This window comes from Tachysurus vachellii, chromosome 1, assembly GCF_030014155.1.
Source record: "Tachysurus vachellii isolate PV-2020 chromosome 1, HZAU_Pvac_v1, whole genome shotgun sequence".
Lineage (NCBI taxonomy): Eukaryota > Metazoa > Chordata > Actinopteri > Siluriformes > Bagridae > Tachysurus > Tachysurus vachellii.
In genome coordinates, this window is record NC_083460.1 from 11,660,706 (window position 1) to 11,684,227 (window position 23,522).

General features: G+C 38.8%; 1 protein-coding gene across 2 annotated transcripts in view; it reads left to right on the forward strand.

Annotated features, from left to right (window-relative positions):
- The first annotated feature begins 2,030 nt into the window (after window positions 1–2,030).
- adcy8 (adenylate cyclase 8 (brain)) overlaps window positions 2,031–23,522 on the forward strand; it is a 56,542-nt gene continuing 35,050 nt past the window's right edge. For both annotated transcript variants that reach the window (XM_060897502.1, XM_060897419.1), the window contains exons 1-2: window positions 2,031–3,311; window positions 22,103–22,252. In XM_060897502.1, the coding sequence (XP_060753485.1) occupies window positions 2,442–3,311; window positions 22,103–22,252 (1,020 nt within the window). In that variant the 5' untranslated portion in view covers window positions 2,031–2,441. The remainder of the gene's footprint in view (window positions 3,312–22,102; window positions 22,253–23,522) is intronic.

The following is a 23,522-nucleotide window of genomic DNA, read 5'->3' on the forward strand; positions in this document are numbered from 1 at the left end:
TGTAAACCTGACTTATTTATTGGATTCAGATCATGCATATTGTTGTGGTTGCTACTGACTGTGAAAAAAGTTGCTATAATACAATAAACAAGTCTTCCTCCTAAAACATTCCAATAGTCTTCTTTGTGTATGGCTTGTTTGGCCAATGTGTTATTTTTCAAATACTGAATTCTTAGTATACACATTGAATCCCAGATATGTGTATTAGTAAAAATATACTTTTTATTATTTCTGACATGTATTGTTTAAAACTCACAAGTCACAACATTAAAACCCTTCACACAGTCTATGACGTCTAGGCAGTGTTCAAAGACAAGCCAGTCAGTTCATGTGGCTATAAACTAACCACTAGTTAAGTGAATCTCTAGAGAATGGATTTTCATCTCCAGATATTGAGATCTCCAGATAGTAAGAATACTTTAATATCAAGCCCAATCAATGAAAGGAATCTGGTGAAGCGCCTAAACACCCTGATTAAGTGTAACAGTTCTGATTCGGTTTTTCTCCGGGATGTACAGGAAGGACAAATATAACCTTAGGCAACTCCAGCAGAACAGAAACTTACTTTCACTGTGAAGATACATGGTATTGCAGAACCATAAAATGACGCATCCAGTACAATTAGATATAATATGATGTAATATTTGCGGCAGATATTAATGATAATCTATTTATGTCTAAATATATTCGATTTTTATGAATATGTCTAACAGGTTCACCCTCCATTTGATCACTGAGGTTATGGTCAGTATGGGCTAGTTGTAAATTATTTAGCCCAACAAAGCGTCTGTCTGTGTGTGTGTGTGTGTGTGTGTTTACTGCAGTATTAATGAGACAAGGTGATACACATATTAGGGCACAAGATGTCTGTCGGTTTAGTTCCGTTTTATTTTCCACACCATGGCATGAAGTACTACACCGACACTGGACAAAACTCGTTCACTGTAAAAAAAAAAAAAAAAAAAAAAAAAAGCAAGCAGGGAAAGACAAGGAGACAGGTAGACACACAAATTAATAAATAGGCTAAGCAAGAAGCGCAACGCGTGCGGAGGACGCGATGAGTCACCAGAGAGGCGTCCATTAGCTCTGATCTGCCGCAGTCTGAGTCTCGCGGTATAAAATATCTAAAAAAAGACGAAAAGTCGGTGAGTCAGTGCACCTTCAAAGTTCCGACTGACTTAAACACCCACTCCTGCTGTCCAACACAAGCGCACACCGGTCTGTCTTCACACACAGCAGCGTAATCATGGTCATATCGCTCTTTAGTCATTATAATAAATTGCTGTTGACCAATAAATGTACGGTTTGACCAGAATTTTTGTTTTGTTGTGATCCTGGGATATAACTCATGTGATGTGGTTGAATAGCTACAGGACTCGCAGGGCAATAAATATTACTGACACGCGCGCGCGAGCACACACTTGCGCACGCGCTTGCTGTCTGCCGGTGCATAAAGCGGAGAGACAAAAGGAGCGTGTAGGGCGGGGAGGGCGGACAAGGGCTAGGACTAGGGCTGTGTGACGTCATATTTACTCAGCTGACACACGGCTCGCCCCATGCCTCCTCTAGCCGGGACACACACACACATACACAGACAGATACAATATAGATATACATCTTCTCGCTGACACGCTGTCATTTTACTGCGAAGACGTCTCTGTACCAGGTCTGTGCTGATCCTGACTCTCCGCTCGAGGCTGCATTTCATGTTGTGCTTGTGTACTGTTTGATGGACGGGACCAGCGCTATACTGCGCCTTCAGAAATCTTTACCTCTTTGCATGTTGGTCCTGTCCCCCAAAATAAGGGGTTGACACGTCGCCTGCCGTTACTGCGCTGGCGACAATCATACGTTCTCGTCATTGCGGCTGAAGATGCCGGCCGCACCAGATCTCCACTCAGCTTTAAGTTGAATTCCGAGAATACCTGGAGTTTGTGCTGCAAGTACGTTCAGCAGAACCGATCGGTCTTTACTTCCCAGGACGCCACGCACCCACGCACGCGCGCATAACGTAAAGTGACAGAGTGCTCTCTTTATGCGGCGCGTGGGAGGCGGAATGGCGCCGCGCCTCTTGCAGATTCTTGCCTATGCACTTGGGTCGCGCGATGGAAAATAACGGTACCCCGCTATAGGACTACACATCCACTAGCGTGGCAGGGCCACCAAGAACAAGCCCTTCTGACTTCGAGGAATTCCGAGCTGATGGGTAGATGTTTAAAAACGACACCGCCCGAGGACAAAGGTCAATGTAGGTGAGCCACTGATCATGCATGGCTATTGTTTTTCTCACGAGCCTGTCTGTTCCAGGCGCACGCCTGACTCATTGCGGAGTCAAAACCTCACTCGCTGCGCTGAACATGCTTAATTAGCCCTAACTCACATCCGCATACCTACATACGCACACATACATAGTCACAGAGAATATATAGGGTGCGAGAACTATGGAATTATCCGAAGTGCGGTGTTCCAGCGAGAGCGAGGAGCTGTACACTATCAACAAAACCCCCACGAATAACAGCGGCGGGAGACCGAAGCGGCTGCTGTGGCAGAACGCAGTGCGCCACATCACCGAACAGCGATTTATCCACGAACACAACAACCCCAAGGCCGCTCCTGCGGATGAAACACCAGGACAAGACTTGCGCAAACAGTCAACTGGGAGGACATCTGTGAGCGAGCGACACAACAACTGCGGCACAAAAGTGTTCCCGGAGCGCTCGAGTAGTGACCTGGGGTTCCTGCAGCTCGACTGCGCGCCCAGCAACTCGGACTTCTTCGTGAGCTGGGGCTGCGCGTACCGGGGCGTGATATTCCCTACTCTGCGTTACGCGTTCAAATCACGCGAACTCGAGCGCCTGTACCAGCGTTATTTCTTGGGTCAGCGGCGCAAATCTGTGGCGGTGATGAACATCCTGGACGTTGTGACCAAGCTAACACTTCTCGTGCTGCACCTGACTCTTGGCGCCACGCCCGTGGATCCAATAAAGGGCGCACTGCTCGGCTTCTTTGCAGGCGTCGAGGTGGTGATTTGTGCGCTTGTCGTGGTGCGCAAGGACGCGAGCTCTCACGGCTACCTGCAGTACAGCGGCGCTGTTACGTGGGCGGCCATGGCCACGCAGATCCTGGCCACGGGACTTGGCTACGGGCTGTTGGGAGACGGTGTGGGCTACGTGCTCTTCACGCTCTTCGCTACCTACAGCATGTTGCCGCTGCCGCTCACATGGGCCATCGTGGCGGGAGTCTTGACCTCCGCGCTGCATATTGCGCTCCAGCTGCTCGTGGCACCCCATGTGCAGCTTTCCACCAATCAGGTAATACTGGAAATAGTTTAGAATTTACACATTCTTACACTACACGATAATGAAACACTATAGAGATCCAAAAGAAGCTAAAATGCACGTGTACCGTGGTAATGTCACAGTCTATAACATATTAAAGTGATATAATTTAAATCTAACTAATCTAAATAATAAATTATGGCTTTAAACTACTTAGAAATATATAAAAAGTAAAATAAATTTTGGGAAAAATTGTGTTTAGTTCATTGTCATGGTTTTAAAAACTACTTCGTTCAAATCTCGTCGCTGTCTCGTGCTGTTATCTTGGACGCTCAGATCGCTGTCCACGTGCTGAAACCGTGATCTCGGTATTTCCATTTTCTGTTGTAAACTCAAACCACCAACATTAAATACCAAATAATTTGTCTTTTCAGTTAGTTAAATAAAATAAATGCTTAAACACGTGACATATTTCCTCAGAGTTCTTATCTCGTTGATTATCTTCATGTGAAGGAACATATTTATTTAATATATTTTAAGAAGCTTGGCTTAGCCTTTTTTCAAGACTGATTGAAATCCGTTATAAAAACATGCTTAATAATTTAGGACAAATATTTTTACTGATTTGGGGTTTACTTAAATCCTCAGTTACAACATTAAAATGTTATATACGTTTGAACAAATGTTTTTAATAACAATACTTTCAATAACACCTTCCTAATTTTCCAGATCTATACCTAGTTGTCTCTAACATTCATTATGCGCAGATTAATTGAACATCATTATTTCAAGTTAATTAACATCATAAATTCTTTCTTGTGGTAGCAAAGTAAAAAAGGACATTAAATACATACAGTATGTTGAAATTAACATCAAATTTAATATCTAAAATTTCATGAAGTACACTACGTAAAAGAGTTTGCATATTGAATAGTAAACCTAAGTAGCAGTATTTTTTTTTCCAGTTTTCCCTATACTCCTGCTGATTCAATAATTGAATGCACATTAAATGCACATAAATCAATCATCCCTTAATTTAATTTTTAGAAACTCTTCACTTAAACAGAACCACATTTATGTAATATATTTATGATGATATATATTATATATCAGTTTATTGAAGGAATTCAGCTGTGGCGGACTACACCAGTGTTAGTTTAGGAAAGTGACTGGGTGGGAGGAGTAGTGTTCAGTTCCCAAGTCTGGCTGGATTGTGAAGTAAGCAGGGCAATGTGTTAAGTATAGTTAAAAATGTATAAGGATCAGAATAGTGATAGATATGTTCATTTTACCTAGCACCAAATGCTCTGAAGGGAAAAATGAGAGGGCAATAAGCATTCGATTGAATTGAGAAGTGTTTTTTTTTTTTATATACAAATGGTAAAACAGCTAATCTAAATAACTCCAGTACATCACAGACCAATCATCTGCCTTTCAAATGTTTTTGAACATTTCAACATAGCTATATGTTAAACCAGGCACTACAAAAAACAATCATGAATGGCTAGAAAACACTTGCAACACAGGCATCACATAGAGAGGTTTTTTTTCTGCTACACCTACTGCTCTTTTTACCTGTTTCCTTTTCTGTACATTCTGTTTTCATTTGGCTCATGCATCACTGCCCCACTTTATACACATGACAATGAAGTATGACAGCAGACACTTATGCGAGTGTCCTCTCACATATACGCACACTGGCAAAGCAGCTTGATGTAAAATGGCCTTTTATGGCACAGCCCTTTATTAACAGAATGAACTGTTAGATCCTAGTTTATTTCCATGAATATAAAAGGTAATATCCTAAACAGTCAGTATATAGTCATGTAATAAATATAAAGATCAGACTAGCTCAAACACTCAAGAGTTGATCTGATCAGGAAGGTAGCTATCACAAGATCTACAATGCAAATACTGAAAGATATTTCAAGCAGCTTAAAAAACAATCAAGGTGATAACAAGTGCATAAAATAAACCACACAGTCAAGGGGAATTAGCACTAGTAAGTTTAATGGTGGATAGATTATGGTCCAGGGCTGTTTTTCAGTGTCTGGGACATTGCCATTTAGTTCCGGTTAAGAGTATTTTTAATGCTACATACAGCGATACATATAAACATACAAAGACATTTAAGGTAATTGTATGCTTTCAAGTTTATTTATCAACATGATTGTGCTACTGTACTCATAGAGGTTGAAGGTCAAGTGCCTACATACATTTGGCTATATAGTGTATTTAGTACAACTGGGACAGTACTGGGCTAAATTTGTTATTTGTGTGTTAATTATACTTTGTGTGTACTTAAATTAGTGTGTGGTTGTGAGGGTGGATGGGAGGCAATTTGAATTATGCAGTAATTGTTAATATGTGTAGTATAATAATATACGATATATAATGTATAGTATAAGACGTTTAACAATAGAAATGGTCACAAAGCAGAAGACTGTATGTCGATTTATATTTATGATGGGGTAAGGGGAATAATATTTAGATCACAGAGGTGACAGCGGCAAGTAAATATTCCCTAAAATGGCATGAGGAAGAAATATTGAGAAGAAGCAGACTCAAAATAAAAAAGTTTTTATTTTTATTAATATTAGCTGTATTGTGTGTTGAAAGGATGTTCAATAGTTCTGATGTTCATCAACGATTACAGCAACATTTTTTTTACAGTGGATATAAAATCTACACACCCCTAATTAAAAATGCAGGTTTTGTGATGAAACCAATTGAAACCAAGATAAATAAGATCGGCGGTTTACAAATAGAAGTGATGTAGAGGGAAAAAAGGAATAGAGAAACATCACAATAATCTAGTTGCATAATTGTGTTCAGCCTTCTAAAGAATACTTTGTTCAATAATTTTCACGGTAATTTTGCTGGTAATTTTGATTTGTTAAGAGTTTTATTACACAGATCCTTTTATAAATTGCTCTAGATTTATCAAATTGGGAAGGGATCTGAGTAAGCAATTGCCAAATGTTGATGGTACTTAAAATTGTGCTTTTGATCATTACTGTGCTAGAAATAGTAATATTTCCTCATTTTCAGCTGTCTAACAAAGGCATGCCGGTTTTTATGACAAAATAGATTTTTGGTAGTTTGTGCTTTCCATGATTCCTTCAATTTTGACTAAAGGGGATACCACCACCATGCTTTCATGTTTAAAGTGCTGTTTGATCAATAAAATGTCTTGTTTATGCAAAAAAAAATTTTTAACAGTATTTTTTTAATGCATAAAAAAGAACTGCTTTGGTCTGTCCAGAGTATAACAGAATTTACTGCATGGTCTGGGCTGATTTTAAGCAGATTTGTATGTTTTTTATTTTATGAGTAAATCCACCCAACTCTGTAGTCCAGACAGAAGAAATGAGATTGGTTTTGTATGCAGGGAGTGACTGTCACTTCCCAGCTATTCTGTCAGCTGCTTTAATTTTGCTGCAAGTCTCCTGGCATCCTCCCTGATTAGATTTCTTCTTGTTCTTTTGACATTTCTGGAGCGATGTCCTGTTGTTGGTAATGTCTCTGTTTTGTACATTTTATCCACTCGTTAATGAATGCCGTTACAGTGTTCCATGGTATATCTATTGGAAATTCTGTTCTACCCGTCTCCTGATTGATACCTTAAACAATAAGATCTTATTCATGATATGGAAGCTGTTTGGAGGTCATGGCTTCAGCAGTCATGGAAATGCAAAAAGAAGAACATCTTACAGAAGAAGCTGATCTTTATTTATTGATGATGGGTTGAACATGAGTTTAAATGTCACTGGTAAATTCTAAGATATCACATGCTCTATTATAAAAGTGTACACACACTTTTGCAACCAGGTTATTGTATTTTATTTTTATTTATAACTTTAAGGGGAATATACTGTAGACTTTTATTTTTACTGTAAGTGCAACTCTACATTATCTATTGAGATTATTCACTAAAGAAAGGCTTTACTTGGGTGTAAGAATTCACTTTGTTTTTGGGAAGTGCAGCCTTTAGTTTGTACATGTTGGACCATTCGCAGCAATTTCCTACTGGGTCATGGGGAACCTGGAGTCTTTCCCAGGAGACTTGGCACACAATGCAGGGTTCACCCTGGTCAGGATGCCAGTTTATCACAGGACACAACACTCACACACATTTACACATTATGGACAATTTAGAGCTGCCAATCACCCTACAATACATAATACATGTCTTTAGACACACACACACACACACACACACACACACACACACACACACACACACACACACACACACACACAGTGGAGGTGGGAATAGAACCCCAATGCTGGAGGGAGGAGGTGAACATGCTACCCAAATAGTATTAAAGATTAAACATTTTTTTGTGCTGGGGAAGGGTCAAGTCAATATTGTATTATAAATACTCTACATTTTTGCAAAGAAAAAAATCAGATTTAAATGAATAATATAGTGTGTGTGTGTGTGTGTGTGTGTGTGTGTGTGTGTGTGTGTAGGTGAGACTGTAAAAATAGCATGCGTGGGAAGATGATATGGAAAAAGATTTCTCTGACTCACACTGCATCCCTCCCCCTTTCCACCCTATTCTTTAAATCATTTTCTTTTCCCCCCACCCCTCTATTTTGCTCCCTCTCTCATCATTCAATTTCATCTGTCAGGATTATTGCCTTGTCCTGAAAACACATACAAACACGTATGTTTACCTGCAAAATCATAAAACCTGTCACTAGTCACAAGTAAGGAAATACCTTATAAGGTATTAGCATCTAAACTTTTTTGCAAACCAGCTTACAGGTTCAATACATTTTTATTATAAATATCTCTATAACACAATATACAACTCAGCAAAAGTCTCTAGGCCACTAGTGATGGGAAGTTCGGTTACTTTTCCGTGAACCGGTTCTTTGGCACAGTTCGTTTTAATGAACCAGTTCAATAATCCTGTTCACCAGTTCTTTTATGTCCTGACGTAATGACGTAAATTCCTTCATCCCGCCGCTGCTGGCAGATATTAAAACAAACAATTTAACATATTTGAAAAGTTCTTTGTAATCATAACTTTAGTTGAATACGTTTATTACATTTAAGTTTTGCAACTAAAACACCCAGTACAGGCATTGATGTGCAAACGTGGGTGTTTTACGTGTCTTAAAGATATAAAGTTAATAAACTAATCTTCATCAACTTACAAAAACTTACAAAAAAATGCATAATTTTGAAATGTTTCTGTCGCTCCATCAGTTATTTCAAAAACTAATTCAACTGACTTAAACACTCACACGTTGATAAGACATTAAATCATAACCATTTACATTTGTTGCTGTATCAGTTCAGTGACTCAAGCATGCGCAGTATCAACAGCTCATCGGTTCTCGGACACGTCCGAAAGAAACAGTTCTCAGTTCTGTACCTATGATTCGCTGTATCGGTTCAGTGATTCATGCGCAGTATCAACAGCTCGAGCTCACAGTTCTCTCAGCACAACATGTCTCAGTTCAGTGTACAGGAGTTAAGTATACTCCGGGATATTAGTTTATTTAGAGTCGGACCAACTGTCAGGCATGACCGAAAGTGAGTAACTTTAGTAACTTGTGGATCAGCGCTGACTCAAGACGCGAACTGTTTAGAACGAATCAGTCCGATTTGGTGAACTGGTTCATCCAGTTCACTAAAAAGTACCGGTTCAAAAGAACAATTCGTTCACGAATTGGCCATCACTATAGGCCACCATTCAATAAAAGAGCAGGAAATTAATTACAATTAGAAGGAGTTGTTGTGAAAGATAAAGCCACTTACTGTTTGTCTCCTGTGGGTGTGTATGGTGACTGCTATCACTGTCACTTGTGTACACAGACTGCCTGAGTTCTGACATGAGAAAGTAGCTAAACTTTATACACATCACTGTGATACAGATTTGTAAATGAATTTTAGCCTGTACATGCTGCAATTGTAAGGGGACTAATGGCAGGGAGTGAGAAAGAGGACTAAGAGCTTTTGGGACAGGAATCAGGAATAATTTACATTTTCTTTCCTTATCAAGAACTTACATAAAAAGGGATATGCAGGGTTTGTTATGACTAATGTTATCTCCTTAAAGTCTGTGATGAAATGATGAGGATTAGAAACTCACATGACAAGTCATCAGCCACATGACTATAAACTACTGAAATGAAGACTTTAGGGGTTAAACTGCATGCAGTAGATATTAGTCTGCATTTTTAACAAAAGCTAACTCACTAATGTTACATGAACACCCTCAGTATTGTTCTTAAATGTCACATACACACACACACACACACACAATTTATTTTCTGGGACTTATTTGTGAGGACTAAAATGTAATAATAACCTTAGAAATCTCATACTTGGCCTACAATGACCAGCGTCACTTTGGTTTTGCAGAGAATTGTTAATGATCGTTGTGGCCAGAATGCTTGATATTTCTGCAGCTTTTTTTTGTTGTTGTTGTTTTGAAAACCTACTTGAATTAGCAAAATTCCAAGCACATGATTCTTATTTTAAACTCCTACCAGTGAAGACATGAGTTATTACTTTCTAAGAATGCCCTACTCATGTTCAACACAAGAGAATCGAAGAGGGATTTGGCTGACTGCATGCTGTGATGACAAAATCTGCAGTAATTTTGAAGCCAGCCAAGTTTTCAAAATTCTCATTTTTAGTTGAGAATTACTTTAGTCTTTCAGTTTAGCGTAAGGTCCAACAATCCCGTGCAACAAATACCATTCAATTTAAATGGGCAGTTAGGGCAATTACAAATGTAGGTAAATTAAAATAATATTTAGAGTGAAATGGTGTATGGGGGGGCACGATGGCTTAGTGGTTAGCACATTCGCCTCACACCTCCAGGGTTGGGGGTTCGATTCCCGCCTCCGCCTTGTGTGTGTGGAGTTTGCATGTTCTCCGCGTGCCTCGGGGGTTTCCTCCGGGTACTCCGGTTTCCTCCCCTGGTCCAAAGACATTCATGGTAGGTTGATTGGCATCTCTGGAAAATTGTCCGTAGTGTGTGAGTGCGTGAGTGAATGAGAGTGTGTGTGTGCCCTGCGATGGGTTGGCACTCCGTCCAGGGTGTATCCTGCCTTGATGCCCGATGACGCCTGAGATAGGCACAGGCTCCCCGTGACCCGAGGTAGTTCGGATAAGCGGTGGAAAATGAGTGAGTGAGTGAGTGGTGTATAGGGTTGCTGTATAGTGTACTTAAATTAATTACTTTATGTAATTGTTTATACCACACTGTAACAAAGCAAGAACTATATTTAATAAGACATGTCATGTACCAAGTTTACTTGACATTTTATTTACATTTTATTAAAGTAAACTAAAAAAAGAAAACACATTTGTTGTCATTTTAAAAGCATAAGCAAAACTAATTGAAAGATTTAGTAAGAAAAAAGATGTGTTCCTGGTGATCCAGTGACAGGATCCCACAGTCTAGCTGCAGTCAGGGTTTGAATCTGAGGCAGGGAACCAATCCAGCCACTGAGGGGTTAGCTCTCCGTGCCAGTCCCAATCCAAGTTAAAATGAGATGGATGCATCAGAAAGGGAATAAAACGTGCCAAAATCAAATATGCAGATCAAAAGATATGCTGTGGCGATTTTAAATGGGGAGCAGCAGAAAAACAGCAACAACAGTAATAATAAAGATGTGACAATAAGGAAATGTAAAAATGTGCATTGTGAGGTTTAGCTATTATTTAGATAAGCTAAATCTTTCCTAAATTATATGTTTGGAAACTTTCAACAGCTGCATTGGAGATTTTTTGGAGCTTTTCCTACAATTTAATGTCAGATTGCTGGGCTCAGTAAATTATAATCAAAATAACTTTACAAACCTCATTGAACTATTAAATCTTTCTGCATGGAGAATTCTGTGCCAAGGTCAGAAGAATGATCAGAATTACACTGGTAAAATAATGTGGTAACATTATTATTATTATTATTATTATTATTATTATTATTATTATTATTAACATTACACATTATTCATGTGTACACCTGTAAACAAACAGCATTACATTTACTGCAACATGCATTGCTCTCATGCCATTTGAGCTCTTATGTGAGGGATGTTGCTTTTTAAGTAAAGGTTCCCTTCATGTCAGAAGCAGTTGTTATTCTTAGTTGCACTGCATTTCATTTCCGTCAGTCGGTGGAAATTGTGAAAATATGAAATGCGATTGTGCAGTTGTTCAAAATCACAATCCAAAACCACACTTGAAACACACACAGTGTTTGATCACATCTTCATTTTTGGCAGGTTTTGTTTTTTTTTTAGTTTGAGAAGAATATACCTTGTGCTACAATGAAGTGCAGTTGTCAGATTGTTCACACACGGTCCTAAACCTGTGGAGAATCTCAGAACGTAGGACATCAAGTGTGTGTGTGAATCACATTTATTTCTGACACAAATCTGCGTTTAATTAAAAAAAGCAATTCCCTGATGCTTGAGGCGTAGTGATTGCTTTACTCTGTGTACCATTTTCTATGTCACTAATGAAAAACAATATAATTTGTTTATTGTATTAAACATTTTTCTCCAGGTGATTGCTTTTCTATCTTTAATAGGATTAAGTGGCGTAATAACTGTGCAATAATAATGCAGTGTTGCATGTTATCTGCAGCTTTTGTGTATTGTATTTGAGCTTGTTTTGTTGGTGTGATTGTGATTTTCTGCCATGGCATGTTCTCCATTAAAGAGCTATTTTAAACCTATCGAAAGTCTATTTTTGTACTTACCTTCCTAGCTGATAATTCCCTGTCATTGTGTAACGCTTTCTTCTGGCTTGGATTAATGACAGGAGTGATTACATTTGATGTTGAAGTGATTAAATGTTATTTATGGATCAGCAATCATAGCTGTCATTTTTTCGGATCACTTCATCTGGGATGTACTCATCAGAGTGGATAAATCTGACAATTAATTATTAATTTAAACTCATCAGCAGATGGAGTTGTGTACTGTATGGTGCCTTTAGATCTATAGATATAGTCTAGGATCTGTCTTTAATATAGGTCAGAAATGTCTTTAGACTGAATTTTGGTGTGTTTTATAAAATACTGTTGAAATCTTTGTATTTATTCTGCTGAATGTAGATCTGACCTGACACCTCTAATCTCAGTTGTACAAACTGTCATGGTTATGTGTTTGGAGTTACAGGGGTTTCAGTTTATACTGTATATATTCCTCAAAGTGTGATTTCTGTTATGAATTATACATGGCACTGTTGTATTTGCTTTGGTTACCAATGTGAGTGTACTGAGCTGCTCACCAAATGGTAGCTGTTTATTTTATTATGTTGGCTTTGTCGAAGCCACATGCACCAAATTCGGATATGTTGTAGACCCTGGTCTGAAGTTTGTTGCTATTACTTTTATAAGCGATCCGAGTACCGGTACTTCTGGTACCGGGTCTCAAAGTGGCCTTTTTCCCATAGACTCCCATTATAAACTTTGGAGGTTTATAACTTGGCAAGCTTTCGAACTATCTACACTAAACTCAGCCAGCTCCTTTAGGGTGATATTCTGAACAAACCTTTAAATTGGTGTACCGACTGGCCTTCCAGTTGTCCAGAAGCCCTGCCCCCAATATATGCAAAATCAAAAAACCTTTTTACAACATTGACATGTCATATATCAAAACACTCACAACAATGAGGGGGACTTCCTCACGTGTATTCTGATGACATCACATGACGTCACGTCATGTCACGTCCAAACGTAACACTGATCCTTATGTCCACTCACCTCCAAAAAACACCGGCCTTTGCAAATACTTGCTTTGTCAAAGCCAACATCAAAGTTTGTTGCAAGGAACTTTACAAATCTAGTTGCTTTTTTAATCTTTAGGTTTGATACGGTTAGATGATGTTGAGCTTTGTAAATAGCATAAATACCACTGCAGACTATAAAGAATTCTACCACAAGAGGATTTGAGCACAGTGTGTATGGATTTTGACTTTTTGAGATAAATACAGCTCTTAAAATGGCCGACTACTTGATAAGTTCCCTGACTACTGAACTAGGGAGTTGATTAAGATGTCTTCACTGTCACTTTGTCTCTAACCTTTCTCAAAGTGCACAGGTCATTTGAATATTTTGGTTATTACAAAAATCTACTTTAAACCAAAATGCAAGGCAGGTTGTTTTAGGCAATGTATTTATGTTATAGTTGCACCATTAAAATGCACACTTGGAAACTGTAGATTTTGCCGGTTTTGATTGAATGCTTGAATAAAGACCTACAAAGTCATAGTATATTAGCCAGGATTTCTGGAAAATGCAAGGATTTCAGGTTAATGAAAAAAAAAAGGTTCGCTTCTTTATTAATACTAGAACTTGCTTTATACTACAAAAGAATCAAGTGCTAAATTTGCAGAGATTAAATGGATTAAATATACAGGTAAGTGCTTTGTTTAAATCGGCTAGTCTAGACACAAGCAATTTGGAAAGCTCAGACTTCATGAACAACTGAAATCAAAATTGATGTTAATCAGGGTAACTCTTTCTCTCTCCCTGGTCAGACTGGGTGGGATTTTTTTTTACAAAAGTCATCTTTCTTCTGAGTAATATTCCATGAAAGTAAACAGCCTTGGAATTTTCCCTACCCGCATAAGTGGTTATTAAAAAATCACACACACACACACACACACACACACACACACACACACACACACACACAGACACACAAAACACACAAACAATCATATAATTTCATGTGAACACTACAGCAAGCTATCATTGAATTGATAACAAAGCTTGTGTTCTTGACATGCTGATTGAATCTAGCAGGACTGGGTTTGTCTACACATGCTCTAATAACACCTGCTGGTATTGCAGGTGGTACGCAGTCCTCTGTGGTTAACTGCAGGCTATTGTCCAGATGTGACTCATTCATTTTTTGTTTTCAATTTTTTACAAATAAATGAAATCAAGAGTTCTCTGCAGATCTCCTGGCTACATGGTGTGTTTCTGATTTCGCTTATTGTTAATATTCTGAATGGAGTGCATAATAAATAAAGATATTTATGAACACTAAGGTATACACACTGGAATATATATAACGTTACATGGTTTTTTTTCATATGGTATAACCACCAACTCTAAATATTATCCAATATATTAACTTCCTGTGATGCATCTATGAGTATGTAAGATGCTATGATTGTTCTAATCGAGGGACGTCGTGTGTCAGTGCTGTTTGCTGTAAAGCAACAAAACTCAATCATCTCTCTTCTCATCATGCATCACGTCCACATTACAACAGTAACTGTATCTCTCTCCATCAATAGTAATGTCATGCTCCTGGCTCATTTCATCCATTCTGTGACTTGATCTATCAAGCTGTCTGGAATGCAGTGTTCCATTTTATTTATTACGTTTAGATGGATGGATCTGGAATTAGAGACAGAGGGTAGGAGAGAGAAAGAGACATGGGGAGGAAGTGGGGTATAGGGAGCAAATTAAAGATAGAAAGATAGAGAAAGAGGAATATGAGGAAGATAAAAACATAGGAAGAAATGGTGCAGAAGGGGACACATTATGGCAATATGAATCTACTGTTTCCACTATGTGTGTGTGTAAATTAATTTCATGGTGAGAAAATACAAAAGCACACACACACACACACACACACATCCTGTGGGGTTTTTAGAGTAGCAGGTGCTGAGGCATGTCTGGTCATGTTTATCCAGTGTCTTGGAGCATGTGTATCCATGTACCTGTTGCTCTGTAAGATGTAATTGTTTCAGGAGGCAATGGTTGCAGCTGGTTACAAAATAATCCCTGAAGAAAATACATGCTGTTTTCGAGTCTAGGCATATTTTTAGGAGATCTCTTGAGGTACACGACTTTGCATGCAAGTGTGTAGTGTGTAACATATGGGGCAAGACCATTGATCAGTCATGCTTGCAGGAGAAATGGCTTCACCAAAATCATATCTGAATGTACAATAGATGTAAGAAAAAATTGTTATTTGGGATGGAATTGTCTGTTTTTAAAACCCAAAACATGGCTGCTTAAGATACACATAAGGTCTATTTATTAGGGATGAGCGAGTACAGCATTATCTGTATCTGTATCTGTATCTGTTAACCATATGAATTATCTGTATCTGTACTCGGAGTGGGTGGGGTCTAACCCGGAAGTAGGCGGGGCTTGTCTTGAAATGGGCGGGCTTTAACCGGTAATAATTAATTTGTAATATTTATAACACTAGCTTACTACCTTTATGTTTTTATGAAATACAGCAAAAACGTGTCAGACACTCAGTGTCTTGTTGTTAGAGACAGCTGAAGGTTTAAAAAAGAAAAAAATCTCCGACAGGCAGAGACGCAATGCGAGTCGCATTCTACCAAGCAAGCACCACGGCTGAACGAACCCACGTTTACCAGAACTCTACTGGTTAGTAAGTACGTATTATTAACGTTACAACCCGAGTTAAAATGTTGAAGAAACCCTAAACGTTAACAGAAAAGACCCGCGAACCCGAGTGACTGAGGGAGAGACAGAGAGCTGTTCTGTGTGTGACTGTGAGTGAGCAGAGCGAGACACAGCAACACAATACATCTGTATGTGTGTAGGGGAGGGGCACTGTGACTAGCCTATCACTGTAGGGGAGGGGCGCTGTGACTAGCCTATCACAGAACGCTGACACAATCAGATACCCAATGATGATTTTCATTCAATCCGAGCACAGGTATTGACTCGTATTACTCGTATAATACTCGTACTCGGCAGAAGTGCTTTATCCGTACTGGATACTTGTTTCAGCCGAGTATCCGGCTCATCTCTACTATTTATATATAAATGTTCTTCACCATACATCGATGTTTGTACTAATAATTAGTACCATGCAGAATGACCTGTTTTTTTTTTTTTTTTTTTGCTTGTACACATACAGTAGGAATGGAAAACACTCTTCACTTACAACTAGCATCATCTGCCATATGACTAATATCATGTGAAATAATTAGTTTAGAGCAATTGTTCTAATAGAGTATTTTAGAGCTAGTAATAATAATTAACTACTAATTACTAACTGCTAAGACCAATTAGCATTTAATAATCAAAATAGCAGAGATCAAACTTGAATTAATTGAAAACTGCTTTAATACTTTTATAATATCAGTTGGCATGACCTACTATTAAGATTAGAATACACAAACAAATGCAGGGCTTCATTTTCATGTCACTAAATGTTAATTAACTGTCTCATCTTGCCATTTTGGTTGGTCATGGTCAATATTATTCACATTTTTATGCTGTTGCTATTTTGGTTATAAATTAATGCTGTACCATGGAGCAGAGCAAAAGGTGGTGTGACATTATCTCCCAGAGCAGTGAAGTATTAAAACCGATTTAGTCCACAAATGTGTGTGCAACAGTGGTGAGTGTTAAAGGTCAGTTTACACCAAAAGCCTTTATGAAATTGCACTATAGTTTTCATATCTGACACATGCTGTATAAATCAATTTACTTATATATTAGTGAGCAGTATAAATTCTGTAAGGATAAAAACATTTCCAGGTTATTTTGCAGTTGGAAAGTTTGTTTCTTCTGGCTTGTGCTTCACTTTTGCTTTTGTCTTCTGCATTACTAGTTGTAGAAAGTCTTACTTAAACAAAAATAAATTCTATTGAAGACATTGGGTTTAGGATACAAAAAAATCAAACTTTATTGAGAAGCCACAAAGCAAAGACATCTGCACGATCATCTGAATCTGAAGCCTTTTATAATCTTTTGAAATGATGCATTTTTGGTCACAGCTTGATCTCTTGCCGCATTTATTTCTCCATAAAAAAATCCTGGATTTTAACTCATATATAATGTCACCTAATGCACTTCACATACAGTACAAGACTGGAGTCATACCAAGGTCTTTCAATGCTATTTTTCTGTTTAATTCATTATAGAAAACAAAGCAAAGCAACAACTCATGATTGATGGTAAGTTCATGGTAAGGTCAATTGTAACCATGCCCCAGCATCAGCTGACATGTTGTATGACGACATTCGTTAAAATTCACACATAGTCTATGACAGATCCACTTGTCTGAGATCTTGATTCCCAGAAAGCTGCAGGCAAATTGATGCTAATAATGGTACTTTTGTGTAGGAAAAATCTAGACTGATCTTTTCATAGGATATTCTGCATCAGCTTGTCACAACATACTTTGTATATTTCTTTCATATTCTTCTCACAGTTAAAGCGTAGACTGGTTAAAATTAAATGAATCCATAGAAAGGTTTATCCAAAACTCCACAAGAAAACAAGCATCGTGTCTCAGTTGATGATACGTATACAACAACCAAAAGAACTGTTTGGAGAATACACCATACTCAAGGTAAAACCCAAGGGTTTTTTGATGCACAATAGTGAAACTAATAAAAAACTTTCAAAAGAAATGTAGCAGCATTGCAGTTTGATTGGCACTGCCTGCTTAGCTTTTACTCATTTTACTTTTACTCTGCTTACTGGAAAGTACTGTACATTCAGTTCCTTTCACAGAGAGAAGGAAAATAATGGATCACCTACACATATGTGGGAAAACAGAGCGCATGTATTCCACATTAATCACTTCCCATCTAACTTATTTCCAAATACCTTGCACACCCTGTGGAGGATGTTGCACTGGATACAATAGCTAATAAAGGTACAGTAGGGTCTCCAATTTTTGAGAAATGCTTCAGAAAACTTATTTGGGCCGAAAAATAAACAAAAAACAAAACAAACGTGTATCCACTGAGCAGAAAGGGACGGGTTTTTTCAATATGTGTTCAGTGTGCATGTGTGACATTAGCAGAAAGCGGTTTTAACATTGACATGGAGTATAAAAACAAAGAAAGAAAGCGAAGAAAGGCTTACGATAAGGCAAGAAGTAGGACCGTGTTAATATAGGATCAGCTTTCCAGCGCTGGAGAGAACTGAAGGAGCAGGAAGTTGGCCGCATTTTCACAGATTGGAGATTCCCGAGTCAATAACTCCTGAGCAAAACGCTGTTACGACACAAATAACACCTCTTTTCTATCGTAGTAATGTAGAGAGGCAGCTATAACCGCGTTTTGCTAGTAACAGCATTTAGCTCAGGAGTTATTGACTCGGGAAACTCTGATCTGTGAATATGCAGCCAACTTTACTTAAGACGCCGAGGCGCTTTTTTCCTTCTCGATAGGTGAGTAACGTTGGTTTTGCTTTGTTTCACAGAACTAATATATGCCGTCCTTTGTATGATTATGCTTGTGTGTCATTTATGCTTGTTTGTTTATCTGCAATCGTATTGTTCTTTCCTTCAGCTATAATGAAGACACATTTCTTTCCATTAGTTGCCTGGGTTACGTATGTATGTGTGGGCGGAGCTATCAATACAGGGGTGGGACCCATTTGGGTTAGGGGCGTGTTTGTTTTGGTGATTTTATATGTCAACATTGGCTTTCAAAAATCAGAGACCCTACCTTTAAGCCAAGTCAGTAAGAAACAAGAACAGAAGCATGGCATCTTCAAAAAGCTGAACAATCATTATGACATGTCAAAAAGAGTTTGCTTATTATTCTTACATATAGATATTTGGCAATTCTTTCAACTACATATTTCACATATACACATGCATATAGCCTATACTGCAGATTAAAAGAACGCTTTAAAAAATTCATGTATCTTCTCCACATCTACTTGTGATCACTTATGATGTTCACTGTAACAGATTCCACAGCATATTGTTTGCTAAAGGTAGTTTAGCAAATTGCATACAATTATGTTGTTTTCCAGTGATCTAATAACTGATTGGTTAGAAGGCCCGAGGGCTTAATTCTCTGTTGGTTCCAGTGCCTTTTTATTTTTTTTGGTAAGGCTACGGATGTAAGACAGAGCATGTTTCCGGTGAACAGTTCCCCACAGAGTTAGGGATGGATGTTGTCAGCTATACACAAATGTCATTGTTTACTAAAATTTACATTTTGGACAGCACAAAAAAAAAAAGTTTTAATGAAGTATAATTGAATAATTGTGGAAGTGGTTGGTTTCACAGGGCTAGCATTTCATTCCATTCTTGAACAGTCTCATTGTCAACAGCCTTCGTCAAAGGTCCTGTGTCAATAGCCATTCTCCATCAGCTTGTTCGTAAATGGGAGTTCCTCAACCATTTCTTCATCAATACTCATTCCAGTTGAGTCCGAATTAGTCACACTACTCCCATCATCTGTATTCTGGCACTTCATTTAAAAATGAAAACTTGACTTTTCTACTCCCAGCATTTCACAGTGCTATCTATCTATCTATCTATCTATCTATCTATCTATCTATCTATCTATCTATCTATCTATCTATCTATCTATCTATCTCTAAAATTCAGTTGTCAACAACTGGTGCGTAAATAGGTATGGCACTCTAGGGAAAGACAGGTTTGTTGCTCATTACACAATGGAAAGGCATGAGCCAGGTTGTGGAATAACTCAGGGAGTCTGTGGCAGATTCACCCCATGGGAGGAAACGTGACAATTCCTCTGGACAATTACAGTAATGTGATTTAACCAGGTCTTTTCAAAGCATAGCAAGGACTGAAGGGACATCTGGCAGAGCCTATGTGAATTAGCAGTCAATATCCTGAGTTTTAGCAGTGATGAACCAACTCTGAGAAAATGGTGTTGTTAGGCAGGTTTAGGGTTTAGTGGGGCACATGCAAGACACATCATTTGCTTAGAAAATTGTAACCTGGATAATTAAAGAATAATTGGAATCTTTGGTAGGGGCTTGGTGGTTAGCACACCTCTATCCATGTGTGTGTGCAGTTTGCCTATTCTCCCCACACCTCAAGGGTTTCCTCCAAGCACTCCAGCCTCCTCCCCCGTCCAAAGACATGCACTGTAGTCTGATCCGTAGGCTCACCACTGAATTGTCTGTAGTGTGTAAATGGGTGTGTAAGGGTGTGAAATTGCGCCCCATGATAAACTTGCATCCTGTCCAGGTGTACTCTCCCCTGTGTAAGCTTTCTTTTTGCTTTCCTTTGTTGCTTCAAAATGTATGCTATGATATATATCTTAAAATCACTACCAGGTATTAGGCTAGGTTTGCTCCACACTCTCTTCAGAGGTGTCATTCTTGACTATTAATGGCAAACTTGGATAAAGAATGATTTATAATGTAGTTCACGGTAAAGAGATGAATGTGCGATTTGCTTTGCTGTGACTTGGCTATTTATTGGATCCACTTTGAGATAAAAGCAGAGTTGCAGGGATTCTCACTCTGTTACTGCTGAACATTGACTCTTCCCTGTAATGTACATCTTATGATGTATCACAGGAAGGTTATTTAGAAGTTGCAAGGCTATTTTCTGCTTTGAAAATTGAGAAGATTTTGGATATGTTTGTTCAGCACTCTATTCACTTATTTAACATTCTGGGCTAGGGAGTTTAAGTACATTATGATCTCATGAGTAGAGGCTACAGGTTCCCAACCTGTGTGGTCCTCAAGCACACCATTGTATAATACACTGATTCAACTGAACAAACAGTCCTGAATTGAAGAGTGTTTAAGCCTGAAAAACACCACAATGCATGGGACAACGGGAAAATTCAGGTTCAGTGCTAGGAATCTATGTTTGCTGACTACAAGGCCTTAAGACAGCAAACATGCTGTGTCCATGCTTTTGGTGAAGACTTCTGCCATGAAGCTGATGTTGATTAGAGGATAGGGTTTCAAGCTTCAGCACTGCCAAGCTGCCACTGTTGGACCATTAAGCAAGGCCCTAAACCCTCCCTGCTCCAGGGGTGCTGTATCATAGCTTCCCCTGTGCTCTGACCCTACCCTCCTCAGTTAGGATATGCGAAGAAAGGAATTCCACTTTGCTGTAATGTATATGTAGTGTTAATAAAGGCTTCCATGCCCCAATTCAAGTGCAGGTTATAGCACAAAGATAACAGAGCAAGGCAACACTCAGTAATGTGAGACTCACCAGTGGTCAGTAGTTGAACAAATAAGTATAAACTAGACAAGACTGAATCAGTAAATGTGAAGCAGGCTATGAGCAAAACACTAACTAAGCCACATATCAGGTTTTATTTCAATGGGCTAAAGTAATCTCAAACAAGTACTTATTTAATAATCAGGAGACAGGGATAGGAGCTTGCCTGAAGATTGAGATGAGATTCTGGGCTGAGGATCGCTGGATAAATTGATGATTTATGGGAATTGTGCACTTTTTTTTATATCAGATACCTTTTAAAATTGATGCAATAGTGCAATAATCCAGTACTGTAAAAAATGCAATAATAATAACATACACTTTAGACCAGCGGTGTCCAATCTTATCCGGAAAGGGCCGGTGTGGGTACAGGTTTTCCAACCAAGCAGAAGCCACACCAGAGTTTACTAAAAGCCAAGAACAACTGATTAAACAGGTGGAATCAGGTGTGGCTTCTGCTTGGTTGGAATGAAAACCTGCACCCACACCGACCCTTTGTGGATAAGATTGGACACCGCTGCTTTATACCATTTGGGTTACTGATAGAACACAGGCCGACAAACATCTGTCAAATCTAACTCATAAGATCTGCGAACTACTCTAATGTTTAGATGAGAGAAGCTTTTAAATGGAATACTTAATTAAGATTTCTATCATTACACAGTACACATAGGAATACACAAATAGCTGTCCCTCTTTTCAAACACACACACACAAAACAATGATTAATTCACCAAAGGTAGCATGAGTAACGTGTATATAAGTTATAAAATGTGTCTCTTTGTCCCTCACATGGTCTCTCTCTCTCTCTCTCTCTCTCTCTCTCTCTCTCTCTCTCTCTCTCTCTCTCTCTCTCTCTCCTCTCTCTCTAGCTCTGTGCCCAGGTTTTGCTGTTCCTGTGTATGAACACTGCAGGTGTGTTTATCAGTTACCTGGCAGACCGTGCTCAACGGCAAGCCTTTTTGGAGACACGCAGGTGCATTGAAGCTCGCCTCCGCCTGGAGACTGAGAATCAGAGACAGGTTAGTGTGTCTGCATGAACCCATGTGTTCATGTGTTCGAATAGAATAGAAAGCATTCTGACAGATTGTTGTACTGTACATGTGACTAGATCTAGACCAGAAAGTCACTCTGTGTAAGTCTATTTTTGATAGACAAAATAGAAGTAAGTTAATCTTACACTCTTGGGGCAAAAACACTGCACACACACATACAGTCGTAGACTGACTGGCAAATAGAACCTCCTTCGGCAACTCCCCTGAAGAGTGAGGATATAGCTAGATGCATGTGTGTGTGGGTGTGTGGGTGTGTGTGTGGGGCGGGAGGGGGGTTTGGGGGGGCTCCTTTGTGTGTTTGAGTGTTGTTGTGTTATTTAAATAAAATGTTTTATATGTCTGAAGCCCTGGTCCTCTAAGAGATTAAATGCATGTGCAGGATCTGAATGTTGAAAGGTCTGAATTTACTAAACATTAGTAATATAAGGTCATTCACCAGTAATTAATTAGCAGATAAAATGGTGCACCACTGTGACAATGATGAAATAAGAACATTAAGGAAGTCAAGAGAGTTTTTTGGCAACATTAAACCCTCATATTTTTTACATATTTGCTTTCTTAAAAGCATGTGACAAAGCATTATGGATTGATTACACCATAGTAGGACATTTTGGGAAAATATAATACAGCCCAACAACCCAAGTTCATAACCATAGTGAAGCATGGTGATGGCAGCATCATGTTATGATATCTCTTCAGCTGGGACTGGGTCTCTCTTGAAGATAGCTTTTAGGCACAAAATATACATGGCGCTATTAGACAGCTGAAGATAGAAAAAGCACACATCTAAATCAACAAAGGAACAGGTCCAGAAGGAGAAGATCCACATTCTTATAATGGCCTGTTCATAAATCAAATTTGAACCCTAGCTGTGCACAGGAGATCCCTTCGCAGTTTGATAGATTTGGTGTGGACTTATCCAGGTTATTAAGTATGTACTGTATATAGGAGACCTCTGACTTCTGAAACTTACAGTTGAATCATATTGGGCCATATTCAGCAAAGTTGAATATGCAAATTTTAACAACAGTTTCACTGAATCAATACGATCATTTCATTCTATTATATCTGTCGGATAATTCATGTATATGGTCGTCTATTATCTATACTGCTTATCCTACATAGGGTCATGTGAGACCTGAAGCCTATCCTATCATTGGCGCACAAAGTGGGGGAAACCCTGGACACGCTGCAAACACACTGCGGGGGCAACCGCACACACACGCACACTACATAC